The sequence below is a fragment of the Chiloscyllium punctatum genome, chromosome 11 (assembly GCF_047496795.1).
Source record: "Chiloscyllium punctatum isolate Juve2018m chromosome 11, sChiPun1.3, whole genome shotgun sequence".
Lineage (NCBI taxonomy): Eukaryota > Metazoa > Chordata > Chondrichthyes > Orectolobiformes > Hemiscylliidae > Chiloscyllium > Chiloscyllium punctatum.
In genome coordinates this window covers 93,335,118-93,362,798 of record NC_092749.1, presented here as the reverse complement: position 1 = coordinate 93,362,798, position 27,681 = coordinate 93,335,118, and the positions used below count along the sequence as shown (strand labels likewise).

The 27,681-nt window shown below is 40.1% G+C and overlaps 1 protein-coding gene across 1 annotated transcript; it reads left to right on the top strand.

The window, feature by feature from the left end:
* The first annotated feature begins 310 nt into the window (after positions 1-310).
* eif4a3 (eukaryotic translation initiation factor 4A3) lies at positions 311-27,681 on the top strand. Its single transcript, XM_072581294.1, has 12 exons — positions 311-513; positions 8,565-8,637; positions 10,165-10,231; positions 10,447-10,509; positions 11,959-12,091; positions 13,951-14,031; positions 20,734-20,875; positions 22,165-22,303; positions 25,768-25,883; positions 25,971-26,078; positions 26,770-26,897; positions 27,354-27,681. The coding sequence occupies exons 1-12, from the start codon at positions 369-371 to the stop codon at positions 27,368-27,370; spliced, it is 1,212 nt and encodes a 403-aa protein (XP_072437395.1). The 5' UTR covers positions 311-368; the 3' UTR covers positions 27,371-27,681.

The window sequence follows — 27,681 nt, the reverse complement described above, 5'->3', positions numbered from 1 at the left end:
GAGGAGGTATCTATGGAAGGGATACAGATAACTTTGGGTTTCCCAATGCTCAGTTTGAGTAATCCAAGATGAATCCAATGCTACATTTTCCCACATGAAGTCTGTCAGCACAATGACAGTATAGAGGGTGTCAAAAATGGATAATTAGAGTTGGATATCATGGGGATTTAAATACAACATACTGTCCAGGAATATCTGAATTAAATCCCTCAGATGTAGCTGTCAATCAAATCAATGACACGTGCCAAAAGACGACTCAACGCTGATGGTTACGTGATGACGTATGGTAGCGAGGTCACGCGTGGAGTGGTGGTGGTGTTCGCGCATGCGTGTCGTCGGACGGTGTTTGTGTGGCCGAGAACCTGATCATGGCGAGTTCGGGGAGGAAGCGCATCCTGAAGGAGGAAGACATCTCCAAGGTGGAGTTCGAGACAAGTGAGGAGGTCGATGTCACTCCCACGTTCGACACCATGGGCCTGCGGGAGGACTTACTGCGGGGGATCTACGCGTACGGTGAGTGCGGCCTAGACGGGCAGAGGCAGCCTCACGGTGGCTTCTCGATGGAGCGGCCCGTGATGCCATGATGCTGAGGTGATTGAAACCAAGGGCCCCGGCAGGCTCGGAGTACAGGGCCTCAGACTGCGGCCTTGATGGTGTGCAGCCTGTTCCACACCTCTGGGGCCAGAGCGCTTATATTATAGGCTCCATCTCCATCTCCATCTCCTTGTCTGCGTGTATTGAGTGGACAGTGCTCTCGCTTCGGAGCCAGTGGCTCCAGCCCCACTCCCGGAATGAGGATCACAAAAGGAGAAAGTGAGGACTGCAGATGCTGGAGATCAGAGCTGAAAATATGACAAGCGCAGCAGGTCAGGCAGCATCAAAGGAGCAGGAGAATCGACGTTTCGGGTATGAGCCCTTCTCCAGGAATGAGGAGAATGTGTCCAGCAGGCTAAAATAAAAGGTAGGGAGGAGGACCCCACCACCAGGGATATATTTCCCTCCCCTCCCCTATCAGTGTTCCGAAAAGACCACTCCCTCCGTGATTCCCTCGTCAGGTCCACACCCCCCACCAACCCGACCTCCACTCCCGACAACTTCACCTGCAACCGCAAGAAATGCAAGACTTGCGCTCACACCTCCCCCCTCAATTCCCTCCAAGGCCCCAAGGGATCCTTCCATATCCGCCACAAATTCACCTGCACCTCCACACACATCATTTATTGCATCCGCTGCACCCGATGTGGCCTCCTCTATATTGGGGAAACAGGCCGTCTACTTGCGGAACGTTTCAGAGAACACCTCTGGGACACCCGGACCAACCAACCCAACCACCCCGTGGCTCAACACTTCAACTCTCCCTCCCACTCCACCAAGGACATGCAGGTCCTTGGACTCCTCCATCGCCAGACCATAGCAACACGACGGCTGGAGGAAGAGCACCTCATCTTCCACCTAGGAACCCTCCAACCACAAGGGATGAACTCGATTTCTCCAGTTTCCTCATTTCCCCTCCCCCCACCTTGTCTCAGTCAAATCCCTCGAACTCAGCACTGCCTTCCAAACCTGCAATCTTCTTCCTGACCTCTCCGCCCACACCCCCACTCCGGCCTGTCACCCTCACCTTGACCTCCTTCCACCTACCGCATTTCCAACGCCCCTCCTCCAAGTCCCTCCTCCCTAACTTTTATCTTAGCCTGCTGGACACACTTTCCTCATTCCTGAAGAAGGGCTCATGCCCGAAACGTCGATTCTCCTGCTCCTTGGATGCTGCCTGACCTGCTGCGCTTTTCCGGCAACACATTTTCGGCTGAGGATCACAAAATCCAGGCTGACAGTCTGGAGCAGTGTGGACTGGGTGCAGCATTGTTAAAGGTATCATCATTTGTAAACCGATGGGAATATAAAAACCCTATGGGACTATCACCTACATTGTGACCCATAACTATATCAACCAACAGTATTTAAAAACTGGTTTAATTGTTATCTCATTGTGTGGAACCTTGCTAGGTGTGGACCTTTGGATGACATTTAAAAAGTACTCTGGCTGCAAAATAGACTTGCAAACACTATGCTTTTAAAAGACTAAACAACAAAGACAGTTACAAGTGCATTTGTGCTCCACAAGTAGCTGGTTTACTGAGGTTGATGCTTCAGTAGGACCCAAGTCACTTAAGGTGTTTTAGGATCAACTTAAAATGTGATCTGTCCCTTTGCCCACAGAGTGCATTTTATTCATATGTTAATTTTAAGATTTAAACTCAAATCTGACACAAATACCTTAAAATGTCCAAGACAAAAAAGGTTTTTCTCAGATCTTAGTTTGCTCCTGTTGCCTGCCTCAAAATGGCTTTTCCTTAAATTCTTTAGCCCATGTTGATTCTTCCACCTTAGTTTCATAGAACTGCAAGCTGAAGAATTAGTCCTATGTCTGATAAAGAGTTATACTATATGATTAGTTTTCAAACAGTCCTCCTACTACAATAAAGTGTTATTTTTAACATTACAAATGTAAATTAAACTGTGCAGTTGTCACTAGAAAACATGCATGTAAGTAAATAATGCAGATATGAAGTTCTTAGGCAACAAAAAAGACCAACTAGTGATATAACTGCCATGGTTGGAATCCCTGAATTCATACATCATCATATGTGTATTCTAAAAACTGTCTTGGGAAGCTGTGATCGATTTAATTGCTATCTAATGTAAAATGATGTACTGTATCTTGGTCATTTGTGTTCAAAGTGTCACGCAGATAACTGGACCCACTTGCAGGTTAGTCTTTTCATCTCTCATTCGGTTGATCCCCTCTCCACGCTGCCAGCATGTCCCTTCCTACAGCTGGAGTGAGACATGTTTGAGCAACTCCGATATGAATCAGTATTTTAGAACATAGGACATTACAGCACAGGACCTGGCCCTTCAGCCCATCATGTATTACTGACCATCATGCATTCTAAATTAATCACATTTTCCTGCATATGTCATCCCCATCTTCCCTGTCTGTTGTTATGGCTGTCTGTTATGTCTGAAACCTTGCTAATAAATTTGCCTTTGCCACCTCCCCTGGCAGTACATTCCACACACCTTTATTTTATATCACATTTTAACATTATTCAAATAATTTGCCTTGTGATTGTGCTCTGCTGTTAGATATCACGGTACAGGTATGGGAGAAAGCTCATTTGGATTGTGAACATCTGCAAGAAATTATTAGGATGCATGACCTGTTGCTGACTGTAAGTAAAGTAATCATAGTCCCAGAGGACTGCAGGGCTGCGCTCTCTCATTGGAGAGAGATGACTATGGTAGTTTAACATGAGTGTGACCACCCCTCAGGTGAGAGGCACAGTTGAAAAGGTGGGACCTTCATGATAACCTCAGCTGGGACAAGAATTGAACCTCTGCTGTGAGCATCACTGCATCACAAAGTAGCCATCTAGCCAACAACCATAAAGTAATTCAATACTGTTGAAGTGTAACTACCTATTGCTATGTGGGGCACATAGTTTTATAATTAAAATGATCATAGTCATATAGCACAGAAACAGATCCTCTGGTCCAACCCGTCCATGCTGACCAGTAGGAACGATGTTATGTTGGAAAGGGTTTTAAGATTTTAAGGATGTTACCGCCACTGGAGGATCTGAGTTATAAGTAGAGACTGGAGAGGCTGGGACTTGTTTCTCTGGAGCATAGGAAGTTATGGGGTGATGCATATATAAGGTGAATAGCAAAGGTGTTTTCTGTAGGGTAGGGGAATGCAAAACTAGAGGGCATAATTTTAAGGTGAGAGGAGAAAGATTTAAGAGGGACCTGAGGGATAACATTTTCAAAATGTGGTACTTACCTGTATATGGAATGAACTGCCAGAGGAAGTGGTAGAGTTATAACATTTAAAAGACATTTGAACAGGTAGATGAATAGGAAGGATTTAAAAGAATGTGGGCAAAACTGAATTGGGATGGAAAGATTATCTTTGGAGAAACTGTTGAGCAAGTTGAGCCTATATGCATTGGAGTTTAGAAGAATTAGAGATAATCTTATTGAAACGTAAAATTAGGAGAGGCCCTGACACAGCAGATATTGAGAGGAGGTTTGCCCTCACTGGGGAATTTACAAGGGTGCAGAGTTTTGTAATAACAGGTATCTCATTTAAGGCAAAGATGAGGTGAAACTTATTGAATGATAGAACAGGCTCCATAGGCTAAATGACTAACTGCTGTTGAATCCAGGAGCTCCATGTTTCTGGTTTTCTCTGGCAACAATGATATAAAATCATTCTGCTATTCTGATAAACACTCAATGACACTACATATGCAGAAATGCACAGAGGATTATGACATGCTGCATATATAATGTCTGGAATATCTCGTAGCATAAAAATCAAGTGTGTGTGACCTTAATTTCTAAAGGCAATGCAAGTCTGACTCTGCTGATGCTTTTCCTGATATGAGGCCATATCTCCATGATTCACTTTTCATACAATGGTTTTGTAGCATGTGAACACTTACAGTAATAGTTCCTGAAGACTCTGGGTGGATATGGCTTCCTGCTGAGGGCTCTACTTCGTCACTTTGCGTTTTGCTGCCTGTCATGTCTCTTTCCTTTAGAATCATCCTTAACTTGCCAGAAGATACATGTTAAGAGCTTCGGAGCAGTCGCATTTAATGAGAAATTTAAACACCTAATGATTTACTGCTAGAATTACACTGCTAGATATAAGGTTTTTAAACAAAACCGACTTTGCTGTACATATTAAGACAAGGCAAGCACACTACCATAATACTATAGTTTGTCAAGATGTGTAATCAAGAGTTCATATCCAGTCTCCCTTTTTACTGCCTAATTCTACAATCTTGAGGGTTCATTTACCTCTTCGGCTGGAACCAAAACAAGAATGCCAAAGCTGCCTAGAATTCTCTTTGACTTTTCCTTAGTTTGCTAGCTATTTTGCAATCTGCGATAAATATGGAACGTGCTGCCAGAGGAAGTGGCAGAGGGAGGTGCAATTACGACATTTAAAAGACATTAAGACAGGTACATGGATAGGAATGGTTTAGAGGAATATGAGCCCAATGCAGGCAAATGGGACTACTTCAGTTTAGGAAACCTTGTTGATATGGACAAGTTGGGCCTGCATCTGTAAATGACTCTAAATGAGTCATTTAGAGTAAAAGACTCTAAATGAGGATCCTTAAGTTTGCTTGCGGCTTACTGTGCAACATTTCTACAAAACATTGTAACTGTTGACTTAAGTTTTGAAGAAGGGTCACTGAATCAAAATGTTAAATCTGTTTTCTCTCCACAGCCACTGCCAGACCACCTGATTTTCACCAGCAGTTTCTGTTTTTATAAATGCTGGCTTCTTAGCTCAGCCTTGAACTTTACTGTTTTAATATTTAGCCATTCCAAAATCAGGAACATCCAGGTTCCTTTTTATCTCTATCCTCTTTCTCTTTGGGCAAAAGCAGCTTAATTTCATAAAGTCAGAAAGTGTTGGTAAAACTCAGCAGGTCTGGCAGCATCTGTGGAGAGGGAAACAGTTTAATGTTTGGTGATGTGTAATGAGGTAGACTTGGTTAGGGAGCTTAAGGTGAATGTACAGTGACCATACAATGATAGAATTCCCCCCACAGTTTGTAAGGGAGAAGCTGAAATCAGTTGTAACAGACTTACGATTGAGTAAAGGTAAGTACAAAGAAGAGCTGGCCAGAGTTGATTGGAAGGGGAACTATCAGGGAGGGCAGTGGACCAGCAATGACAGGAGTTTCTGGGGCTAACTCAGGAGGCGCAACAGAAATCTATCCCAAGGAAGAAGAAACACATTAAAGGGAAGGCTGAAGCAACCATGGCTGATAAGGGAAGTCAGGGACAGCATAAAAGCAAATGAAAAAGCACATAGTGTGGTGAAGATTAGTAGGAAGCCAGAGGATTAGGCATCTTCTAAGACAACTCAAAAAAGCAATAAGCTGTGGAAGAAAATAAAATGAGGGTAAACCAGCTAGATTGAAAGAGTTTTAGATGTACAAAGGTAAGAAGAGAGAAGCAAGAATTGACATTAAACTGCTGGAAAATGAGGCTGGAGAAGTAGTAATGGAAACAAAGAAATGGGGGAGGAACTGAATAGGTATTTTGAATCAGTCTTCATGGTGGTAAACACCAGTAGCATACCAGAACTTGAGAGAATTAGGGGCAGAGGTGAGTGGCCATCACTATGGTGAAGGTGCTGGGGAAGCTGAAAGGTGGATAAATCACCTTGACCAGATGAACTACACCCCAGAGTTCTGAACGAGATAGCTGAGGAAATAATGGAAGTATTGGTGTTGATCTTTCAGGAATTACTGGAGTCAAGGTGCATCCCGGATGACTGGAAAATGCCTATTGTGACATCCCTATTTAAGAATGGAGAGAGGCAAAAGATGGGAAATTGTAGGCTGGTTTGCCTGACCTTGGTCACTGGTAAAATTTTGGAGTCTGTTATTTAGGATGAGACTGCACAGTACTCAGAAATATATAGTAAAACAGGGCTGACTAGCCTGGCTTTGACAAGGGGAGGTCATTCCTGACAAATCTATTAGAATTCTTTGAAAAAGTAATGGGTACTTTGGACAAAGAAAATCCAGTGGATGTGATCTACTTGGATTTCCAGACGGTCTTTGGCAAGTTGTCACACAGGAGGCTGCTAAATAACACAAGAGCCCATGGCGTTATGGATAGAGGATTGGCTAACTGACAGAAAGCAGAGTTGGGGTGAACCATTCTTTTTCAGGATGGCAATTGATGATTAGTGGAGTTCCACAGGAATCAGTGTTGAGACCTCAACTATTCATGTTCTACATTAACGAACTGGACAAAGGAGCCGAGGGCATTGTGACTAAATTTCCTAATGACATAAAGATAGGTGGAGGGACAGGTAGTATTGAAGAAGCAATAGGCTGCAGAAGGGCTTGGATAGGCTAGGAGAGTGGGCAAGAAGTGGCAGATGGAATGCGATGTTGGAAAGTGCACTTTATTCGAAAGTTAGAAGGTTATGCACTTTTGTGGGAAGAAGTGTAGATAGTTTTCTACGTGGAAAAGGCTTCGGACATCTGATGCACAAAGGGAGTCCTGGTTCAGGATTTGTTTTTTAAGGTTAACATGCAGGTTCATTTGATAGGTAGGAAGGCAAATGCAATGTTAACATTCATTTTGAGAGGGCAGAGCAGAGATATAGTGCTGAATCCATATAAGGCTATGGTCAAGGATGACTCTTTAGAACTGAGATGAGGAAGAACTCCTTCAGGCAGAGGATGGAGAATCTGTGAAACTCATTGCTGCAGAAGACAGTGGAGGCCTAGTCATTGAGTGTCTTTAAGGCAGTGATATGTGTAGGTTCTTGACTACTAAGGAAATCAAAGGTTACAGGGACAAGGCGGGAGAATGAGGTTGAGAAATGTATCAGCCAAGATCAAACGGCAGAGCAACTTTGTTTGGCCAAATGGTCTAATTTGCTCCTTTTGTTTTGTGGCCTTCACTTACAGTTGAAAAAGCGCAGTGCTTTTTTTTTGTGGTCTACCCTTTTCTAAAATTTCTTTTTTGTTTGGCATTCGGGAACAAATAACAGGCTAATAGTTGAACAACAATTGAAAAATTGAGATATGGTAACAAATAGACAGAAATTTGCTGACCTTGTTGATGATTGGGGATCTGGTTGCAGAGCAGATTGAAAATGTGGCATAGGTTGGAAGCATGCGCGGTTGCTTTAGACTATGCAGTGTGAAGGTACTATTGTTAGTGTTTTAGGAATTTGAACTTGTGATGAATGAATGGCAACAAATGCTTCAAGGCAGGATCATGTGGGATTTAAAGGAAAACTGCATCTGAAAGTACTTTTCTAGGTGTAGAGGTTAGTTTTAGGAGATACTGCTAGAGAAACCTTGTAGAATTCCTGTTATTTGTTGCAAATGGGTAACACTGAAGGAAGAGGAATGATAAAAATTACTGTCTTAATAAATGTTGTTTTGTGATTTGTGTAGCAATTTTATTCCTCAAACTGCTTGTCATTAGTTACAATCCACAGTACTGTTGTCGACTGTGAATGCAACACCTGATTCTGATTTGAAAATCAGATATGGCCTGGAATTAAGTTTTCAATTTTTGGTGTGTGAACTTTAGCTTTTATTCAAACAATTTCTATTTGTATGCTGATTCTTAATTTTTGCATGTGCTTTTAAAAAAGGAAAAAGTCTTTCAGTGGCCATAAATGATCATAAAATGTTACCTGGCCAATACATGGTGATAGTTGTCAAATATTGGCTGCATTAGCGTGTACAGTTAGCCTGTATTGGGCTATGCCTCTGCATGCGTGGGGACCATTTTGGTGTTCAAAATACTATTTGCATTTTGATGTTCAAGATACCAGTATAGTACTATACTGGTACTATTTAATAGCAATTATACCAGGGTGCAAAATGAGGAGCTACAGATGTGACCCTTTACTCTAGCTTTTTCCCACAGTCTAACTTATTACAAAATTTAAATTTAGAACTGATACATGGAACTGATACATATTTTACTACTTGTAGGCTTTGAAAAACCATCAGCAATTCAGCAAAGGGCCATCAAGCAAATAATCAAAGGGAGAGACGTCATTGCTCAGTAAGTTTAACATTTTTAAGGTTTAGCATTGCATGTTTTAAATTGTCATCTTAGGGGGCAGTCTTTCACGATCAAGAATTACTTGCTTCTGCTCTGGTTCACTGGGTTCTTAAGTGGCTGAGAAATGCAAAGTGTGTTCTGTATACACTGTCATATATGAGCGGGTGGTAATTGAAGATTTGGATTATGGGGTGTTGGTGCTCAATTCAATGTCGCAATTTTACCTCAGCATGTCCTTGATGAAATCTTTTGAGGTATTTGGTGCCTCCCTGAATGAACCTTCTTCACTTTAGTCAGTCATGAGCCAATGGCTCCCATGAGTTGGCATGGATGTTTCACCTCTTCTTGAATGTCGCTGAAAGGTTTCTTGGGAATCTGAGTGTGGCCAGGTTCTGAGAAGAACAGTAGTTTTGAAAGTCTGGTGTTAAACAAGTGAACCATGTATCCTGAACAGCAGTGTTTTAGAGTGATCACTGTTTCTATACTGAGCTCAGTTGGCTTGTTAATGGATTCTGCTATTGGATTGTCTATCTTAACACCAGAGTCTGAGCATCTTGAAGATAATGCTAGTGATATTTCTCCAACATTTTTCCCTTTTTAAAATTCATTTGTGGGACATGGGCATCCCTAACTGGCCAGTACTTGAATTAGTTCTATTGCCATATACTCAAATGGGTACAGTGAAAAGTTTATAAGTTGCCTCTTACAGCGCCATCTTAGATACAAAGGTACCAAGGCACAATCCTTAGATACAGAATAGAGAAATGAAGAAAAAGTTACATTTCTGCTATATACAGTATGACCATAGGTCAGAAAGAAACAAGAAGCAAAGTTAAAAAGACAAACATCACGGTCTGTCCAAAGGCTGTCTGCAGCAGACTACTGCTGTGCACCATGCTGGGACACTATCCCAGCTCCTGCACCAGGCTACTACTGTCGTACTCCCACAACAGGCTGCTACTCTCACCCTGATTTATTGCCCTTGTCCTTGAGAAAGTGGTGGTGAGCTGCTGCCTTGCACTTCTGCAGTCCTGTGCTATAGTAAACCCACAATGCCATTAGGGAGGGAGTTCCAGGATTTTGACCCACTGCATGCTGTAGTTTGTCCAAATGTCCAAACCATTACAGAAGCACTGGGATCACTGCTGTTGGTAGACTATTAACCTAATCTCAAGTCAGAATTCCTGGTCCTAATTTTCTTTTCCCCTCTATCAGCTGAAGGCTGAATTGGCACATTGGAGGTGGTGATGAATATCATTAGGTAAAAACAATGACTACAGATGCTGGAAACCAGATTCTGGATTAGTGGTGCTGGAAGAGCACAGCAGTTCAGGCAGCATCCAAGGAGCAGCAAAATCGACATTTCGGGCAAAAGCCCTTCATCAGGAAGTCTTTGTCTGCCTCTGTTGAGAGGAGGCTTCCGATGGTCCACATTTCCAGATGGTTGTCTTGATCTTAATGGATGGAGGCAAGCATTATGTTTGTAAATGGTTTCATTGTGATTTACAATTTACTTTTTTACTCTAGATCCCAGTCTGGTACAGGGAAGACCGCAACATTCTGTGTGTCGGTATTACAGTGCTTGGACATTCAGGTAGAACTTACTAACAGATGAATCTGGTTATTTCCTCAGAAATTGATTTATATTCAAAACTTTCTGCTTTATTTCTTTGCTTATACCATTGTTTTCAGTACTGAAGAGAACGTTATATAAAGTTGTTTTAATCAGTTCTGAAGCCATGCAATGTTCAGCTGGCAATTCACAACAGAATGTCATAATCTTGTTTTTAATGGATTTTTAAAATTTAGGTTCGTGAGACCCAAGCTTTAATATTGGCACCAACTCGGGAACTTGCAGGGCAGATACAGAAGGTAAGAATTATACATATTACAAGTCTGTCTTTATCATTAGAACTGGGTGTCAAATGCTAGTTCACAACCTGCTGAAGAATCATTTTCAATTTGAGTTTGTAACTTTCATAAAAAGGGTCCTCTGTCTCCAAAACCTTTGTAAGTATACGGGATTGACCTGTAATAAAGGTTAGGTTGATTTATTAAGTAGTAATGAACCAGTGGCCCTAACTGTAAGTTGAATTGGAAGATATGATTCCAGAATGCCACACAATAAAAATAGAATTTAACCTTCTTCTGTTGTGCAAATCAATGGTTCTGGCCTTTGCTATAGTTATGTCACAATATATCTTTTCTGAGATAAATACAAGACTACAGTTGTTGTGTGATATTAATTCAAGGGTACATTCCTGATTGTACTGTTGATTTTCTTTTTTTGTTCTACTAAGTTACAACTTCTCTCGTGGTGTATTGAAGAATGCATTGTGTAACTTGGTAGATCACAGACATGCTGAGTTTGCTGAACTCCGCTTGGGCAGAAATGGGATATTAAAATTGATGTTGGTCCTCCTGAGTGCTGCGAGAGTAACTTCTGATTGCAAACCAGTGGCCCTTTCTGGGAAGTGATAGAGTTCTACAGCACATTAAAAGGCCCTTTAGTCCATCAAGTCTGCACTACTCAAAAGTATTTACTTAACTGTGGTAATCCCATTTGAATCTTTGATGACAACTGATGGGATTTGCTGTTGCACCATACATAAATTGAATCCTACATCCCAATAGTGTTGGGATGAAAAAGTGAAATGCAAGTGAAAATGTAGGATGTCTGTTTATAGTAATCCTACCTCTGATGTTTAACTGTACATTATGAAGATGGAAGCATTAGTCTAAATAACTTGTCTTTTTAACATTTATATATACTGTTGTTATTGTACTATGTATTTCAGTGTGAAATCAAAGTATTCTGGTCTTTTGCAACATTTTGACTTTGAATATAATAAATTTATGTCATTATAATAAATTTCAGAATCTAAAGATATTGCAAAATGCTCCATGGCCAATTAATTAACACTCTCTTCTTTAAATGTAGTTACTATTTTAAGGAAGTGTGGTGGCCATTTCATGCATAGCAACGTCCCACAGGCTACAGAGAGATAATTGACCCAATTTCTTTTCTGGAAGAATGAATGTAGGGTGGGATATAGGAAAAACTGTTGAGCATGTCTTTTCAATAGAGTCATAAGATCTTTTGCTTCTCATCCACCATATTGCAAGCTTTATCATAGCAGACTCTACAGAAAGTTTGAAAGAGGAATCTAAAAATGTTCAGCAGATACAGATGGGGAACATGTCTATAGCATCTGCTAGTCCCACTGAACCTCCATATGCTAAGTTCCTAGCTTTAGAATTGAGTGCAATGTTTGGTGCCATTTTATTGTGGTGTCTGAGTATCCTGTGTCTATACATCAGGTCCTCCTTGCTCTTGGTGACTATATGAATGTACAATGCCATGCTTGTATTGGAGGTACTAATGTTGGAGAAGACATTCGGAAGTTGGACTATGGGCAGCATGTTGTTGCTGGTACTCCAGGGCGTGTATTTGGTGAGAACTTGTTTTGCCCTTCATTTTAAAAAAATCATTGCTAAATGTTCAATTCTCTTGATCAAGATGGTCTAATAAAATGTTCATAAACAGATAATACAATTTGAAAATTTTATAAACCATAGAGTAAAAGAGCTAATTAATTTTGTCACTTATGTTCATTCCATAAGTAAAAATGGAATTTTGTGATATAGAATGGGTCATTCGGTCTGTCAAACTTATGCTGAATTACTGAGTCTTTTCAGATATTAATGGGAGCAGAGTTAAGAGTGTGGTACTAGAAAAACTCAACAGGAGCAGGAGAATCAACATTTTGGACATAATTCCTGACAAAGGGCTTATGCCCGAAAAGTTGATTCTCTTGCTCGGATGCTGCCTGATCTGTGCTTTTCAAGTACCCCACGCTCCAGCATCTGCAGTCCTCATTCTCCTAATTAATGGGCACAGACCAGCAAAATATTAACCAGGACACCGAATCAACAGTCTTGATCTTATTCAGATCTTATAGATCTGCAGATCACTGAATAAACAACCATAAGCTTATTTTTTTTGTATCCACTAGAGAGTTTAATATCTCATCCAAAGATCGCATCTTCAGAAGTGGGTATTTTAGTATATATGGAAGTTTAATGTCAGTCTAAAGATTTGGTCTTGAATTTCTGGAGTGAAGCTTCAACAACCTCGTTATGTGTAAAGAACATCGCTAAGCTATGGCTAACAATACCATAATGTAGCACATTACCTACATGTGATTAATGGAAATTAATGATTTCATATTTATCGAACATGTCATATTGCATGTGTAGATCCATCAGTATGGTCATTACATGAAAGCATTTTGTCAGCAGTATTAGCTGTCCCATTTAAGCTTCATATTTACATGTTGAGGTTTGTGGTTTCTTATTATCACCCATTTATTTCAACGATTCCCAGGAAAAGGAAAAAGTGCACAATCCTTTTGAATATAAGGATTGGGATGTCATGTTGAGATTAAACAGGACATTGATGAGGCTTCTTCTAGCAGACTGTGTCCAATTCTGGTCGCTTAATTATAGGAAGGATATTAAGCTGGAGAAGATTCAGAAGAGATTTATCAGAATGTTGTCAGGTATGGAAGGTTTGAGTTATAAAGAAAGGCTGGGACTTTTTTCACTGGAGCATAGATGGTTGCGAGGTGAGCTTATAGAAGTTTATAAAATAATGAAGGGTATGGATAAAGTTAATGGTAGTTATCTTCCCTCTAAGATGGGGGATTTCAAGAAGAGGGAGCACATTTTTAAGGAAAGAGGAAAGAGATTTTAAAAAGTCACTAAGGGCAAATTTTTTTTACAGTGGTTTGCATGTGGAATGAACTTCCTGAGGAAGTAGTTTAAAAGACATTTGGAGGGATATGGACCAAGAGAAGGCAGGTGGGAATAGTTTAGTTTGGAATTCTGTTCGGCATAGACTGGTTTGACCAAATGGTCTTCATGCTGTACCATTCTACAACGGATGTAAGTCCTCTCCAAACCGTTGATCTTGCTAATTATAGGTCAATAAATATTGTTCTCAACTGCATCCATATTTTCAGTGAGCAAATATCTGCCAAAATCTGAGTAACATGATTGATTGTTGTGTGTCTTGTAATGGAGCAGTTCTGGACTCAACATTAGCTGTTTTCTCTTCAGAGGTGTTGTCAGACCTAAGTTTCTCCAGCAATTTTTGTTTTTGTTTATTTCATATTTCCAGTATCCAGTTCTTTGTTTTAATTTCCTATAATTTTATCCAGAGCATATATGCAAAACGTTTGATTGTTGTGTCTTCATCCATGATTGCCAGTCCGTGGAAAGTGATCCTGACCATGGTTTGTGTTTTTACAGATATGATCCGAAGGCGAAGTTTGAGGACACGTGCCATCAAAATGTTGGTTCTTGATGAAGCAGATGAGATGCTGAACAAAGGTACCTGATCCTTAAATCCGAGCATCAGTTGGAATAGCTTGGCTTGTAATCTCTTTCAGTATAGAAGCCAAGATCTAACCAATGCATAAAGTATAAAGTGTTTCAGTTTGGTCAAAGAAGATAAAATACTTTCTCTGATGCAGCAAGTCCAAACAGCGGGCATGTCTTCATATTAGAATGACGTTATTAGGGAGCATGATCAGGATCCCCTTCACACAAAGCATACTGGACAGGTTTGATAGTTGAAAATACCAAGTAACCAGTAGTCTTTTTGTTTTGTTTTCTGGGGAGTTAGGCTGGGTACCAAGTAAAGTTCCCTCTAAGCTTTCACAAGAACTCGAGCAGTTATAGTAAAGAATATGACCCAACGAGCCTTCTCTGCCACTGCTTGGCATTTTGAATAATAATTGTCTTGGCATTTGTGTGGCACAATGACCAACTCCAAGAAGAGAAAATCTAACTATCACCCCTTTTGACATTCTTTTGGTATTACTGTCACTGAATCCCCCACTATCAACATCACTGGAGTTACCATTGACTAGAAATTCAACTGAACTCTCCACATAAAACACACTGGCTACAAGAGCAGGTTGGAGCGTAGGAATACGGTGGCAAGTAACTCACCACCTGTCTCCCTAAACCCTGTCCATCATTTACAAGGTATAAGTCAGGAGTGAGATGCAATACTCCTCATGTGCCCAGATAGGTGCAGCTTGACACCATCCAGGACAAAGCAGTCTGCTTGATTGACATCACATCTACAAACGTGAATTCCCACCTCCACTGATCAGTAGCAGCAGTGTGTACTATGAACAAGATGCACTGCAAAAATCATAAAAGAACCTTTTGACCACTTTGATGTAAGAGTACAAGGGCAGCAAGTACAACTCTGACTCTAAGTACATGGGAACGTCATCACCTGCAAGTTCTCCTCCAAGCCACTGTTATTCCTGACTTGGAAATGTGTTGCCATTTCTTCACTGTCACAGGAGCAAGTTTCTGGAATTCCCTCCCTAATGGCATTGTGAGTCAACCCACAGCAGGTGGAGTACAGTTCAAGAAGGCAACTCACCACCACCTTCTCTAGGGCAACTAGGGATGGGCAATAAATGCTGGCCAGCCAGCAATGCACATATTCCAAAAATGAATGAGAGAAGAGGTCAATATCATTGCTTTTTGGCTTCAACTCTGCTTTCTGCTCCTCGGGTGCTGCCTGAACTGCTGTGCTTTTCCAGTACCACTCTAATCTAGAATCTGGTTTCCAGCATCTGCAGCCTTTGTTTTTACTTAGTTGATTTTAACCCTACTGCAAACCTTCTTGCAAGGATGCCTGCCTTGAAGAAGTTTTCCTCCTCTCTCTACAAGAATCTCAGGGAGTCCCTATCCCACTGCAACTCCCAGGTCATTGCCTCTGCTCTGAAGCTCTTCAACCATGTCCTGACCTCATTTCCCCTTCCCCCATCTCACCCCAGCTCCAAACCTCCAGCTCAATATTGTCCCCATGACTTGTCCTACCTGCTTATCTTCCTTTCCACCTATCCACTCCACCCTTCTCTCTCTGACCTATCACCTTCATCCCCACCCCCATTCACCCATTGTACCCTTTACTACCTTCCCCCACCCTCCTCCCTGACCTATCACCTCCATCCCCACCTATTGTACTCTGTTACTTTCTCCCCACCCCCACCCTCCTGTCATTTATCTCTCCACCCTGCAGGCACTCTGTCTGTATTCCTGATGAAGGCTTTTGCCCAAAATTTCGATTTCCCTGCTCCTCGGATGCTGCCTGAACTGCTGTGCTTTTCCAGCACCACTCTAATCTAGAATCTGGTTTCCAGCATCTGCAGCCCTTGGTTTTACTTAGTTCTTTACTCATGTCCATATTCCTTGATTCCCTTTGACACCAAAAATCCATCTAGCCCAGCCTTAAACTGTATTGTGTGATGGAAACAATGCAATCTCCCAGGGCTGAGAACACCAAATATTCACGACTCTTTGAGTGAAAGAAATTCTCCTTGTTTCAGTCTTAAATGATCAGTCCCTTATTCTGAGAGGTTCCCCATGTTTTATATTCCCTGACCAACAGAAATCATCTCAACATCTGCCCAATCAAGCCCCTTAAGGTTTTTGCATGTATTAATGAGATCATCCCTCATTCTTTTAAATTTTAGAGATTATAGTTTTTTACAGTATTCATCAGAGAGCATCCCCTGCATCATGTGGACTAAACTGGTGAATCTTGTCTATACTACCTCCAATCCAAAGATCTCTTTTTACAAATGTCAAGACCAAAACTATACATGACACTTTAGATCTGGTTTCACCAAAACCTTGTATAACTCCTTTACTCTAGTCCCCTAAGCATAAATACCAACATACTATTTACCTTCATAATTGCTTATGAACATGCTAACGTCCTGTGTACTCTACATGAGCATATCCAATTCTCTTTAAACATCAACATTTATAGGTTTTGTGCTTCTTTGTAAAAGTCTGTATTTCTATTCTTATAAATAAAGTAAATAGATTCACGCTTTCCTTCATTGTAATTTGGTTGCCACTTATGTAACCTGTCTATATCTCTTTGCAGTCTTTGTTTTCTCCCCTTAACTTACACTTAGACGGTAGATACATTACTTTCTGCCCCTTCATTTAAGTCATTAATGTAGTTTATACAAGCTGAGATCTCAGCCCTTCCCCTTGTGATGCTTCACAATCACTGCATGCTGGTTTGAGAGTACCTCATTTATGTCCACACTCTCTTTCCTGTCTGTTATTGTGGTTGTGTGTATGTTCGCCGAGTTGGGAAGTTGATTTACAGGCGTTTCGTCTTCAGTGACATCTTCAATACTTTGGAGCCTCCTGTGAAGCATTGCAGTACTGTGTGTTCTGGAGATTATTTGGTTCAGTTTCTGCTGCTTCTGTTTGCTGGTTCCAGTTATTCATTGTCGTGGCCAGTATATTGGGTCTCGGTCAGTGTGCTCGCTGATGGAGTCCATGGCTGAGTGCCATGCATCTAGAAATTCTCTGGCTGTCCTCTGTTTGCATGTCCAATGATCATTTGTGTTCTCCCAGTCGAATTTGTGGTCCTTGTCATCTGTGTGTATGGCTACCACGGACAGCTGGTTGTGGTGTTTAGTGGCTAGTTAGTGTTCGTGGATGCAGATTGCTAGTTGTCTACCTATTTGTCCTATACAGCAATTCGTGCAATCTCTGCATGGAATCCTGTAAATTACGTTAGTCTTGCACATGATGGGTAAGGGGTTCTCTAGTTCTGGTGAGTTGTTGTCTGAGCGTGGCTGTTGGTTTATGGGCTGTCATGTATCTGAGTGGTCAGAGAGGTCTGGCTGTCAGTTTCGAGACTTTTTTTATGTAAGGTGTCATGGCTAGTGAGTTAGGTCATGGCATGTCCTCATCACATTGTCTATTAGGCATCTGCAGATGTAATTGTGGGATACCCATTATTGGCAATACTCTGTAGAGGTCGTCTTCTTCCCTTCATAGGTCAGGAGTGCTGCAGAATTTTGTAGCCTTTTTGAATAGAGTCCTATTGCAGCTTCTCTTGTGTATCACTGTTTTTCATTAATTTCCTCACTTTTCTTTAGCCGATAGGCTATTGTCTATTTCTGGGTTGAAACATGTATCTCCTGCTGCAGACTTATCCACAATTATTTGCTCTGTGCCTCTGCCTTTTCTTCACTCATCTTTGCTTAGGAACTAATGTTTAATTTAGAAGCTCATCCTTTTCTTATACTTGTGTAAGCTTTTACAGTCTTTTTTTATATTTCTGGGTAGTTTATTCTTTCATTCTAACTTTACCCTTTTTATTAATCCTGTTGGTAACCCTTTGCTGATTTCTACAACACTTGGCTTGGTGGTTAGCACTGCTGCCTCACAGCGGCAGGGACCCAGGTTTGATTCCATCGTCTGGCAACTGTCTGTGTGGAGTTTGCACATTCTCCCCATATCTGTGAGAGTTTCTTCCCACAGTCCAAAGATGTGCAGGTTAGGTAGATTGGCTGTGCTAAATTGTCCATTATGTCTGGGGATGGGTAGGTTGGGTGGATTGGCCATGGTCGAGGAAGGTGCAGGGTTACAGAGATAGGGTGGGGCGAGGTTAGTCTGCGTGGGGAGCTCTTCAGAGAGTGGATGTGGATTTGTTGGTCGAATGGCCTGTTTCCACACTGTAGGTATTCTATGCATTCTATTATATACTCTCAATTCTCTGACCTATTACTTTGTTTTTACAATATTACCAGCTGTTTTGACATAACTATTCTTAAATGAGCCACAGTTGGGTCAGTGGAGCTGAGTTTTTGATTTTTTAAAATTGAGTATACTTTTGTTGACATTGAATTTAAAAAAAATTGTTCTCTGCTATTTGGAATTAGCTTTAAGATTGTTGTTTGCATTTGGAGTATATCACTTTCTAACTTACCTTGAAATTCAATGGTATTATTAATCAACCAGGCCTCATTACACAATACTAGATCTGAAGTTGCTTTATTCCTGGTTGGTTCTGAGAAACTGTCATTAAAACATTCTGCAACATTGTTATCTAGAGTATTGTCAGTAGGATTGTCCCAGTCTATATGAACATGAAAGTCTCCCACAATTATCTCATTGTTTTTGTTAATAATTTCTTGGTTAATACTGTGTCTAATGTTGCAACTGCTGTTAGAAGGCCTATAACCTGTTTCTTGTGTTTTCTTACTCTTACTGTTTTCTGTTATGCACCTAAATTTATTCTACTTCATGGTCTTCTGAGACCTGATCCTTTCTCACCAATACACGTCTCTCCAAACTTTGTGCACCTGGAATATTTATTTCCTACCCTTGATTACCTTAGTGCCATGCCTCTCTAATGATAGCTCAATGTTGATAATTTATCTCTATTTTTGCCATTAGAATAAGGAACCTTTTCATTTTTAAACCTCCGTTTCTTGAAATGACCCTATTTGCTGATTTGTATTAAATCCCTTGCTCACTCTCCTTGTTTTATCCACATCGCTATAGTTTTCCTTTCAACCACATCAGTTATACAGTTAGCCATTATGTCAGCATGATTCGGTTGGAACCCATCCCAAAAGAATAGCTAAATCTTCTATAACTATTAATGCCAGTCCCCATGAATCAAAATCTCTTCTTCCAACCCCACTCTGAAACATGTGTTTAAGTCTATAATCTGCTTGACCATTTTCCAATTAGCATATGTCTTGGGTAACAATGCAGAGATGGCCACCTTTGTTCTGCATTTTAATATGTATTCCAATGCCCCTGATCATCTTAACAGGACTTCATTCCTATTTTTATCTATGATGGCTCCTAATGAACCACAACAACTGTATCTTCCCCTTTCACATAAAATACTGCTCCAGTTAGGAAGCAATATTCTTAATGAGCTAGGTGACACAACTATGTATCTATTCCCCTGACTATACTGCCCCCTAACTCCACATTGCTCGTAACTCCAGCCATTTGAATGGCATCCTTCAGTGTGCTGCATGATCAATCTGCTGATCCTCATCCCCATAAGTAACAATTACCTTGTGTCTGTCTGACTCTAAGGCGCACACTCCTGTCTCTGTCCGTTGACTGACTCTAAGTTTCACATAATCTAAGGGGTGTTACTGCCTTCTGGAACAAAGTATCCAGGTATTGTACCTCTTCCTCCAATGCCTGTAACTCAGGCCTCTAATTCAATTCTGAACCAAAGTTGTGTAAGTGGAAACACTTACTGGATATGTTTTCCTGGGACGTCAGTGCATTTCACAAGTTTCCACAAACTGCAGTCAAAGTAAATGTATTTTATTAATGAATGAATGAATTGTTTTACATTGCTAAAGTCATATGTCGAAGAATGCAGTTCCCTAGCTTGGATGATGATAAAGGTTAAAGATGATAATAAATAAATGACTGCAGGTTGATTTTTCAAAAAAAAAATGGAGCTTCTCTTTTCCCTGTGCTCCAGATTCTAATGTGAACTAAATTTGCACAATTACATGCGTCATCCATACCTTGGGGACACACTCCTGATTTTGTGGCCTTTTAATGACCATTTGTGGCCTGATGATTTGAATGCCTATGTTTTTAAACACTCTTTAGCATGGCTGTGCACACGTAATATGTCACACTCATTTTCTCAACTTGTGAATGTCTTGGGTTGGTAACTTTGCGCGGTTTACAAGGAATAGTGGTATCGGGACATGTAGTGCAAAAATGGGTAGATGGAATTTAGGTGTAGAAATGCCATATCTAATTGTATGTGGAACTAGCTCAGTGGGTCAAATGGCCTGTTCCTATGTTCGTATCCCTTCATTAACTTGTTATCCTTTTCTCTGCCATATTTTGCCCAAAGGGTTGCAGTAAATAAGATGGTTATTCAATTTGCCTCTGTATTAAACATATATCACATCATTATAAGAAGTAATGTTTGGTTCTTAGTTCCATTTACTCTGAATATTGTGTGTACATTTTGTGTACTAAGTTTTTTTTTGATGCTCTTAAATTATTTTAAATAAATATTTTGAAATGTTTGTTTGTTAAGATAAAATGTCCATTTGTTTATTTAATCCAGAATTTCATTTTGTGTTGAATTATACCATGAAAGATGAGTTGATTTAAAGTATTATCTTAAAGCCAGTCTGAAGTGTTTGTATAGTCTGTCTGGCAACAATTGTTAACTTTGTCTCTTGAATTTAGGTTTTAAGGAGCAGATCTATGATGTGTACAGGTATTTACCCCCAGCCACACAAGTAATTCTGATCAGTGCAACACTGCCACATGAAATCCTGGAAATGACCAATAAGTTCATGACTGATCCGATCCGAATCCTTGTCAAACGGTATGTTGTTTGTTGTTTCTGTATTAATAAAGGCACCATTTCAAGTTCCTGTAGAACTTACAGTGCTCGGAGCCTCTGAATTGACTACAGTCTATTGCATGTTTTTAATTTATTGAAGTTAACTAAAACTTCAATTAATTCAAATTGTATCGTTTAACTTAGCTTTTTGTTCTTTTACTGAATTTAAATATACTGTTATAGTGTTCACTATGAGCTGCATAAATTAGGCCCAAGTAGAAATTTCTGTTTACTATGCTACTATTTAATTTTTGCAAATTATTGCATGGTTAATGTAACTCATATTGCATACATTTCTTATTTTCTCATAGGGCTTTAAAAACTATTTTGCCTTATAGCACCAAATATAATTCCTAATTGACACAGGAGGCAAGTCCTTTGATAGCTTTAAATGACCACATTTGAATAGAAATTAAATATGTAAGCTTGGAGTACAGTCTGTATATTTCTGTATCCCGCTGCTTCTCCACCTTCTAAACAGCCATCTTGGAGACCCAACACACTGCTGAGTCCTCCAATGCACCAAGTGACAGCACCTCTCCACAGTGCACTGATTCAGTACTGCACTGCTGTATGCTCAGTAGTTTTTGAGCTGAAGTCCTGAAATGGGATTTGCTGCCAACTGAGCTAAGGTTTTCACTTAACTTATGAATTGCTTGTCATTTATAAACGTCCAATCAGGATGTTATTTGCATTCAACATTTTTTGGCTACCAAATTTGTTTCCAGGGGCTCTTGTGCCTTTAGAATACAGAGTCTTGTATTAGTTATGTTCCAAATTTTATAAATTATACCTTACTAAAAATTAAAAATTGTTGTGTTGTCTCTGCTCTGGGCTTCAGAAATGGTTATGGCTACTTGTCAGTCCCACACAGCCTAGCTGAAATGGGCTGGCTCTGAACTAATGAACAAGAAACGTTTGTTCTATCTTGGTCTGTGTAACTCCGTCATATGCCCATCTAGGCAGCAAGCCACACCAAAATTGGTAGAGTCAAGAATCAAGCTCCATTTTAAGTTCTGACAGATCTGTTTCTAGTTCACCCTTCATGTGCAAATTTACTGTGATGTGTTCAAAAGGCTGTTTTATGGGGTGGCATTATATTACAGTTTTATACGTTTTACATTAGCTTAGACTTGGCCGAAAGAAGAATTAATGCCCTGCTTGAACAAGGTTTACATTGGGACATAAAGAACTTACTAACTTGAGGACCAGTGATGGAACTGAAGCCAGTAAAGCACAATCTTGCAGTTTCACTTTGTTCTTGTTTGCAGTGATGAGTTGACCTTGGAAGGAATCAAACAGTTCTTTGTAGCAGTTGAAAGGGAGGAGTGGAAATTTGATACACTGTGTGACTTGTACGACACACTGACCATTACTCAAGCTGTTATATTCTGCAATACAAAACGGAAGGTACAGAAAACATTTCTTATCCACCCATCATCTTAACTTGTATGAAAGGAATTACATTTAAGTAGTTGGGAGTTTGAGCTAATAATCAATCCTCCTTTTGAAGAAAACTAACATTCTGAGCTACGTTCTAAATCTACTGATCTTGTTGGACAAAACAGTATTGGCTCAATTAGTTAGTCTTTGAATACATTTTTTTAAAAAACAAATTCAAAATATAAACTCCGCCAAATCCGTGTTTACCACGAAGGGGAAAAGACATGGACTTCTTGTGGATAACATAAAATGCAGTACTGCTACCACACAACTATTGACCACAATGGATCATGTGATCAGACTGGGCAAGTCTGAGATGGAATAAAATAGAGCCTGGGGCCAACATGAGAGTGTGTGGATCTATGTATAACAAGGAGTGGGTGTATGTACTTCATTGTGAGTGCGAGACAGCATTAGCACAAATTTATTTTCCAGTATAATGGAGTGGTTGAGATTTTAACATAAAAGCATTGTTTTCTAAAGTATTAGATTAGAACTAAGGTGACTAGCTTTTATGTTTTCTTGGGGTAAGATTATCTGATTTGGGATGAAAATTAACAGCTATTTCCACACTGCATCAGAATTTCTTCCAGTTGGTAACAAGTTTGAGGACTCCTGAGCGTTTAATTAGATTAGATTACTTACAGTGTGGAAACAGGCCCTTCAGCCCAACAAGTCCACACCGCCCCGCCGAAGCGCAACCCACCCATACCCCTACATTTACCCCTTACCTAACACTACAGGCAATTTAGCATGGCCAATTCACCTAACCTGCACATCTTTGAACTGTGGGAGGAAACCGGAGCACCCGGAGGAAACCCACGCAGACACGGGGAGAATGTGCAAACTCCACACAGTCAGTCGCCTGAGGCGGGAAATGAACCCAGGTCTCTGGCGCTGTGAGGCAGCAGTGCTAACCACTGTGCCACCGTGCCGTCCACCGAATTAGTGATTGCAAATTCCTGAAAGCAAGCGTCAGCCTCCTTTGCTGAGTTTAAGGTGACTAGTTTGCCACTTCGTCTGTACAGGGCACATTCCATTGTAATGTGCAGTGCTGTTTGTGTGTCTCCACCTTTGCATAAGGGGTTTATGTTAAGGCTGGTGGAGGTTGACTACATAAAGATAATGAAGGGCTTTTGCCCGAAACGTCGATTTCGCTGCTCCTTGGATGCTGCCTGAACTGCTGTGCTCTTCCAGCATCACTAATCCAGAATCTGGTTTCCAGCATCTGCAGTCATTGTTTTTACCTGCCTGTCCTGTTTCTGTCTCGAGAGGAACACACTTGCTGTGGTGGTTTGCCGTTTGTCACAAGAAACTTGCAACTTACAACTTTTCCCATTCCTTGATCAAAAAGATTTTTGTTGAAAGAACTTGTTGAGGAAGGTTGAGTCGATAAAACGTGGAGCTGGAAAGGCACAGCAGGTCAGGCAGCACCGGAGGAACAGGAAGGTCGACATTTCAGGTTGGGACCCTTCATCCGGACTGGCTGAAGAAGATTGTTTATGTGGGGTTCTGAGATGAAAGATAAGCAGGAGTTGTGTTGAATAAGTCATTTGAATAAGTGATGAATAAGTGATGAGGAAAGCACCGATAGTTTCAACCAGTTGTGTACTTTTGGCCAGCACATGTTCAGGGAGATGTTTGTTAAGATAGTAAGCTGGGGCAGGATGTTGAGCAGAGGGTTCCAGGTATGATGCATTTTGTTGCGTTAACTTGAATGTCATTAAGGTATGTGAGATGACCTTTGCCAAACATCTAATGTCTGTGGGTATACCTCAGAAGATTGAAGAGAATGAGATTGGACAAAATACTAGGATTGGATATTTAAACAAAGAGATGTGAACATTATGTAGAAAAGTATGAGAAAATTAAGTTAATTCTGAATATGTTCAGAAAGTGCTTTTCCAATTTGAAAATAATGTGAAACAATAGGTGTCTTGGAATCACTCCCATGTCACAAAGAAAAAAACTTATCTTATGTGCTATACATATAACACTATAAGCTCACAAGTTACTAATAAGTAAGTTAAGATGAGAATGTCTTGAAAACAATCATGAAACGTTTTATAGTTTATAGAAAATATACATTGCAAGCAGGATGTGGTCCTGCCTGGGAGACGTAGTGAAAGTAGAAACCCATGGGATCCAAGGGAATTTGGATAGTTGGATCCAGAATTGGTTGAGTGGCAAGAAGCAGAAGGTGATGGACAAGGGGTGTTGTGACTGGAAGTGTCTCCTGTGGAGCTCCACAGGGATTATTGCTGTTTGTGGTCTCTATGAATGATTTAAACTTTGAATGATACAAAAATTGGTCCGGTGATAAATAGTGAGGAAGATAACCTTGGATTACAAGAGATTTTAGATGGGCTGATCAGTGGAAAATGGAATTCATTCCAGATGAGGTGATGCATGTGGGCAGGACGACATACAATGAAAAGTAGGACTCTAGAAACCACCGAGGATTGTAGGGATCATGGTGTGCATGTTTCACTGGTACCTTAAGGTAGAAGGACAGGTGGAATAAAGTGGTTAAGGAAGCATATGGGATACTTGCCTTTAATAGCAGCAGCTTATAGTTGAAGTACAGGGAGATTATTCTGGATCTATATAAAATGTTGGTTAGGCCACAATTAAAGTATTGTTTCAATTTTGTAATCTACGTTTATAGTTAAGATGTGATTGCACTGGAGAGGGTGCAGGAAATTTACCAGGATGTTGTCTGAGCTGGAGAGTTGTTTTTTTTTTGAGCAGAGAAGATGGGTGGGGGGGATCATGACTGAGAAGCATAAAAATTGTTGTAGTATTAATTTGGTAGACAGGAAGAAATGTTCCCCTTGATGGTGTGATTAATGACTAGAGATATAGTTTTAAGCTAAAGGGGAGGTGGCTAAGAGGACACATGATGAGAAAAGTTTTAACCCAGAGGGTGGTGGGAATGTGGAACTGCAGCCTGTAAAGGTGGTAGACTCAGAAACCCTCAAAATATTTAAATATTAATTTTGTACATTTTTGATGCAAAAGCATACAAATGTCTGGGCCAAGTGCTGGAAAATGGGATGTGAATAGTTTGGTGGCTGTTTTTGACTGGTTCAGACTTGATGGGTTGAAAGGTTTTTTAAAATGCCGTAGGCTTGTCTAACTAAAGAGTGCAGTAAAGAAAATACACAATAACATAGTTAATTCCAATTAAGTTGTAGGTTCCTTCAAAATTTTAATGACTTAATTCATAGAACAAGTTCTGGAGTTCCTAAGGCATTGCTTTGTCTGCCTCTAAGTGAAAAGTTCTGCTGTACCATTTAATAGAACTTTGTTAATTTCAGATTCTGAGCAACATATTTTTTAATTAAAAAGATCCATTATGGTGAAAAGAAATTGTCCTCAATGGGGAAGTTAATAGTAAATAGCTTCCAATATTATTCTTCCATCTGTAGGTGGACTGGCTCACTGAAAAAATGAGAGAGGCCAATTTCACAGTGTCATCAATGCATGGTGACATGCCACAAAAGGAGAGGGAGTCCATCATGAAGGAATTCCGTTCTGGTGCAAGGTGAGTCGTGGTTGAAACCAGATGTCTTGCTTATTATTTCTTCTACTACTGATCTAAAGATAAACTGTTCCTGCACTTGCTTTACAGTCGAGTGCTCATTTCAACAGATGTTTGGGCACGAGGATTGGATGTCCCTCAGGTCTCACTAATCATAAACTATGATTTACCAAATAACAGAGAGTTGTATATCCACAGGTAAGCTGTCATGTTTTAAATTTATAATATATGCACACTCTGGAACCTCCAGAAGTTGTTGATCTGATTTTCTTTTTGTGTGCTTCCTTGTATTTTGGTTTCTGTCTGATTCCTCATTCCTCAGTAAAATGACAGATCTTAATTCCCTTTCTTCATTGCTACCAATGAAAATCAATGTATCCCCCATTCCACCCTGTTCTCTTGTATAGTATGGAACTTAAGATTGAAGCCAAGTTATAGTAAATGGGAGAGTAAAATGATCTGCAAACATTTTCATTATTTGACAAAATAATTGCAAGAGGTGGCTAAACTACTATTTTAAATAGTATCTTGACACATTCTCAAAATATCTAATTATACCCAGTCCTCATAATTGACAAGGGATCAGGCACAGATTTCTTGTAGATACAATTCCTATGTGGTGCAAAGGACTGCAGACCAGATAAGACAATGGAGGGGAGGCGGGAGGAGGGAAGCAAGATGGGGCCAACTTCACATATCAACAAGTGAGGCCTGTGTAATAAATTCTGAACCGAGTGAGTATCTCTTATAATTGGTTCAAGGTAATGTGGCAAATTATTTTGAATGCCATTGATTTGTTCCTCTGTTAATACTTGGAGCTGTTGAAGATGAGAGGATTCACCCCAGTAAATCCCTTTACAGTATTTTTGATATGCCCTTGTGTTGTCAGGATTGGTCGATCGGGTCGATATGGCCGGAAAGGTGTGGCTATCAACTTCGTTAAGAATGATGACATTCGTATACTGCGAGATATTGAACAATACTATTCTACACAGATTGATGAAATGCCAATGAATGGTGAGCTCTGATTATAGTAAACTTTGGCTGGTTATTCAACATACAGATAAGGTTGTGATAATCTACCATTATTTTTAATCGATTAGTTTACCAAAAATAGGCCAGATAAGATGCATTAGCAGTTTGTGGACATAATTTATTAATAGTTCAAGTTGTTTTGTTCTGGAGTCTACTGACACCAACACAAAAACTTAGAACCGTTAGCCTGAGTCTCGCCATTTAAAATGTCCCTGTATAAAATGGACAGTTACTTATCGGCCTGAAAATGATGATTGATTGGTTATTCACATTAATTAATATTGTGGTTCTGCTATGCTTGGGGAACTTAACTAATTGAAGGCCATTCAGGTTCCTTCATTTCTCCTTATAGGAATTTTTGAAAGCATTAAGTGTGCACAGCAGATTGTATATCCTGCATTTTATTAACTTTTTTTTTTCAATTTCTTTTTAACCTAGTTGCTGACCTTATTTGAAGGAAGTGAAAGACCAGAGGACCTGGATGAGCAGCGGATTGCATTTCTTCAGTTCAAAACAAAAACTTCACATTATATAAGGATAAGGACCTTGTTTGTGTATCTCCTAGCTTTGTGAATTTTGGATCTTTCTTTCAGTACCATGTGGCTTTGTAAACCACTATTATTAGTTTCTTTTGTTAAACAGGGAATTATAGGTTTTTATTTGCAATTAAGTACAGAATTTTGAACTCATCTGTAATTTTAGAGAAATACTATGTATGGATACCATTATCTTCATTAAAGTTTGATATTAATATCCTTTAACATAA

Coding starts and splice junctions, on each gene's coding strand:
- eif4a3 (XM_072581294.1), top strand. CDS start 369: ATGGCGAGTTCGGGGAGGAAGCGCATCCTGAAGGAGGAAGACATCTCC. Junction 12,092..13,950: donor TACTCCAGGGCGTGTATTTG/GTGAGAACTTGT, acceptor GTGTTTTTACAG/ATATGATCCGAAGGCGAAGT. Junction 20,876..22,164: donor ATCCGAATCCTTGTCAAACG/GTATGTTGTTTG, acceptor TCTTGTTTGCAG/TGATGAGTTGACCTTGGAAG.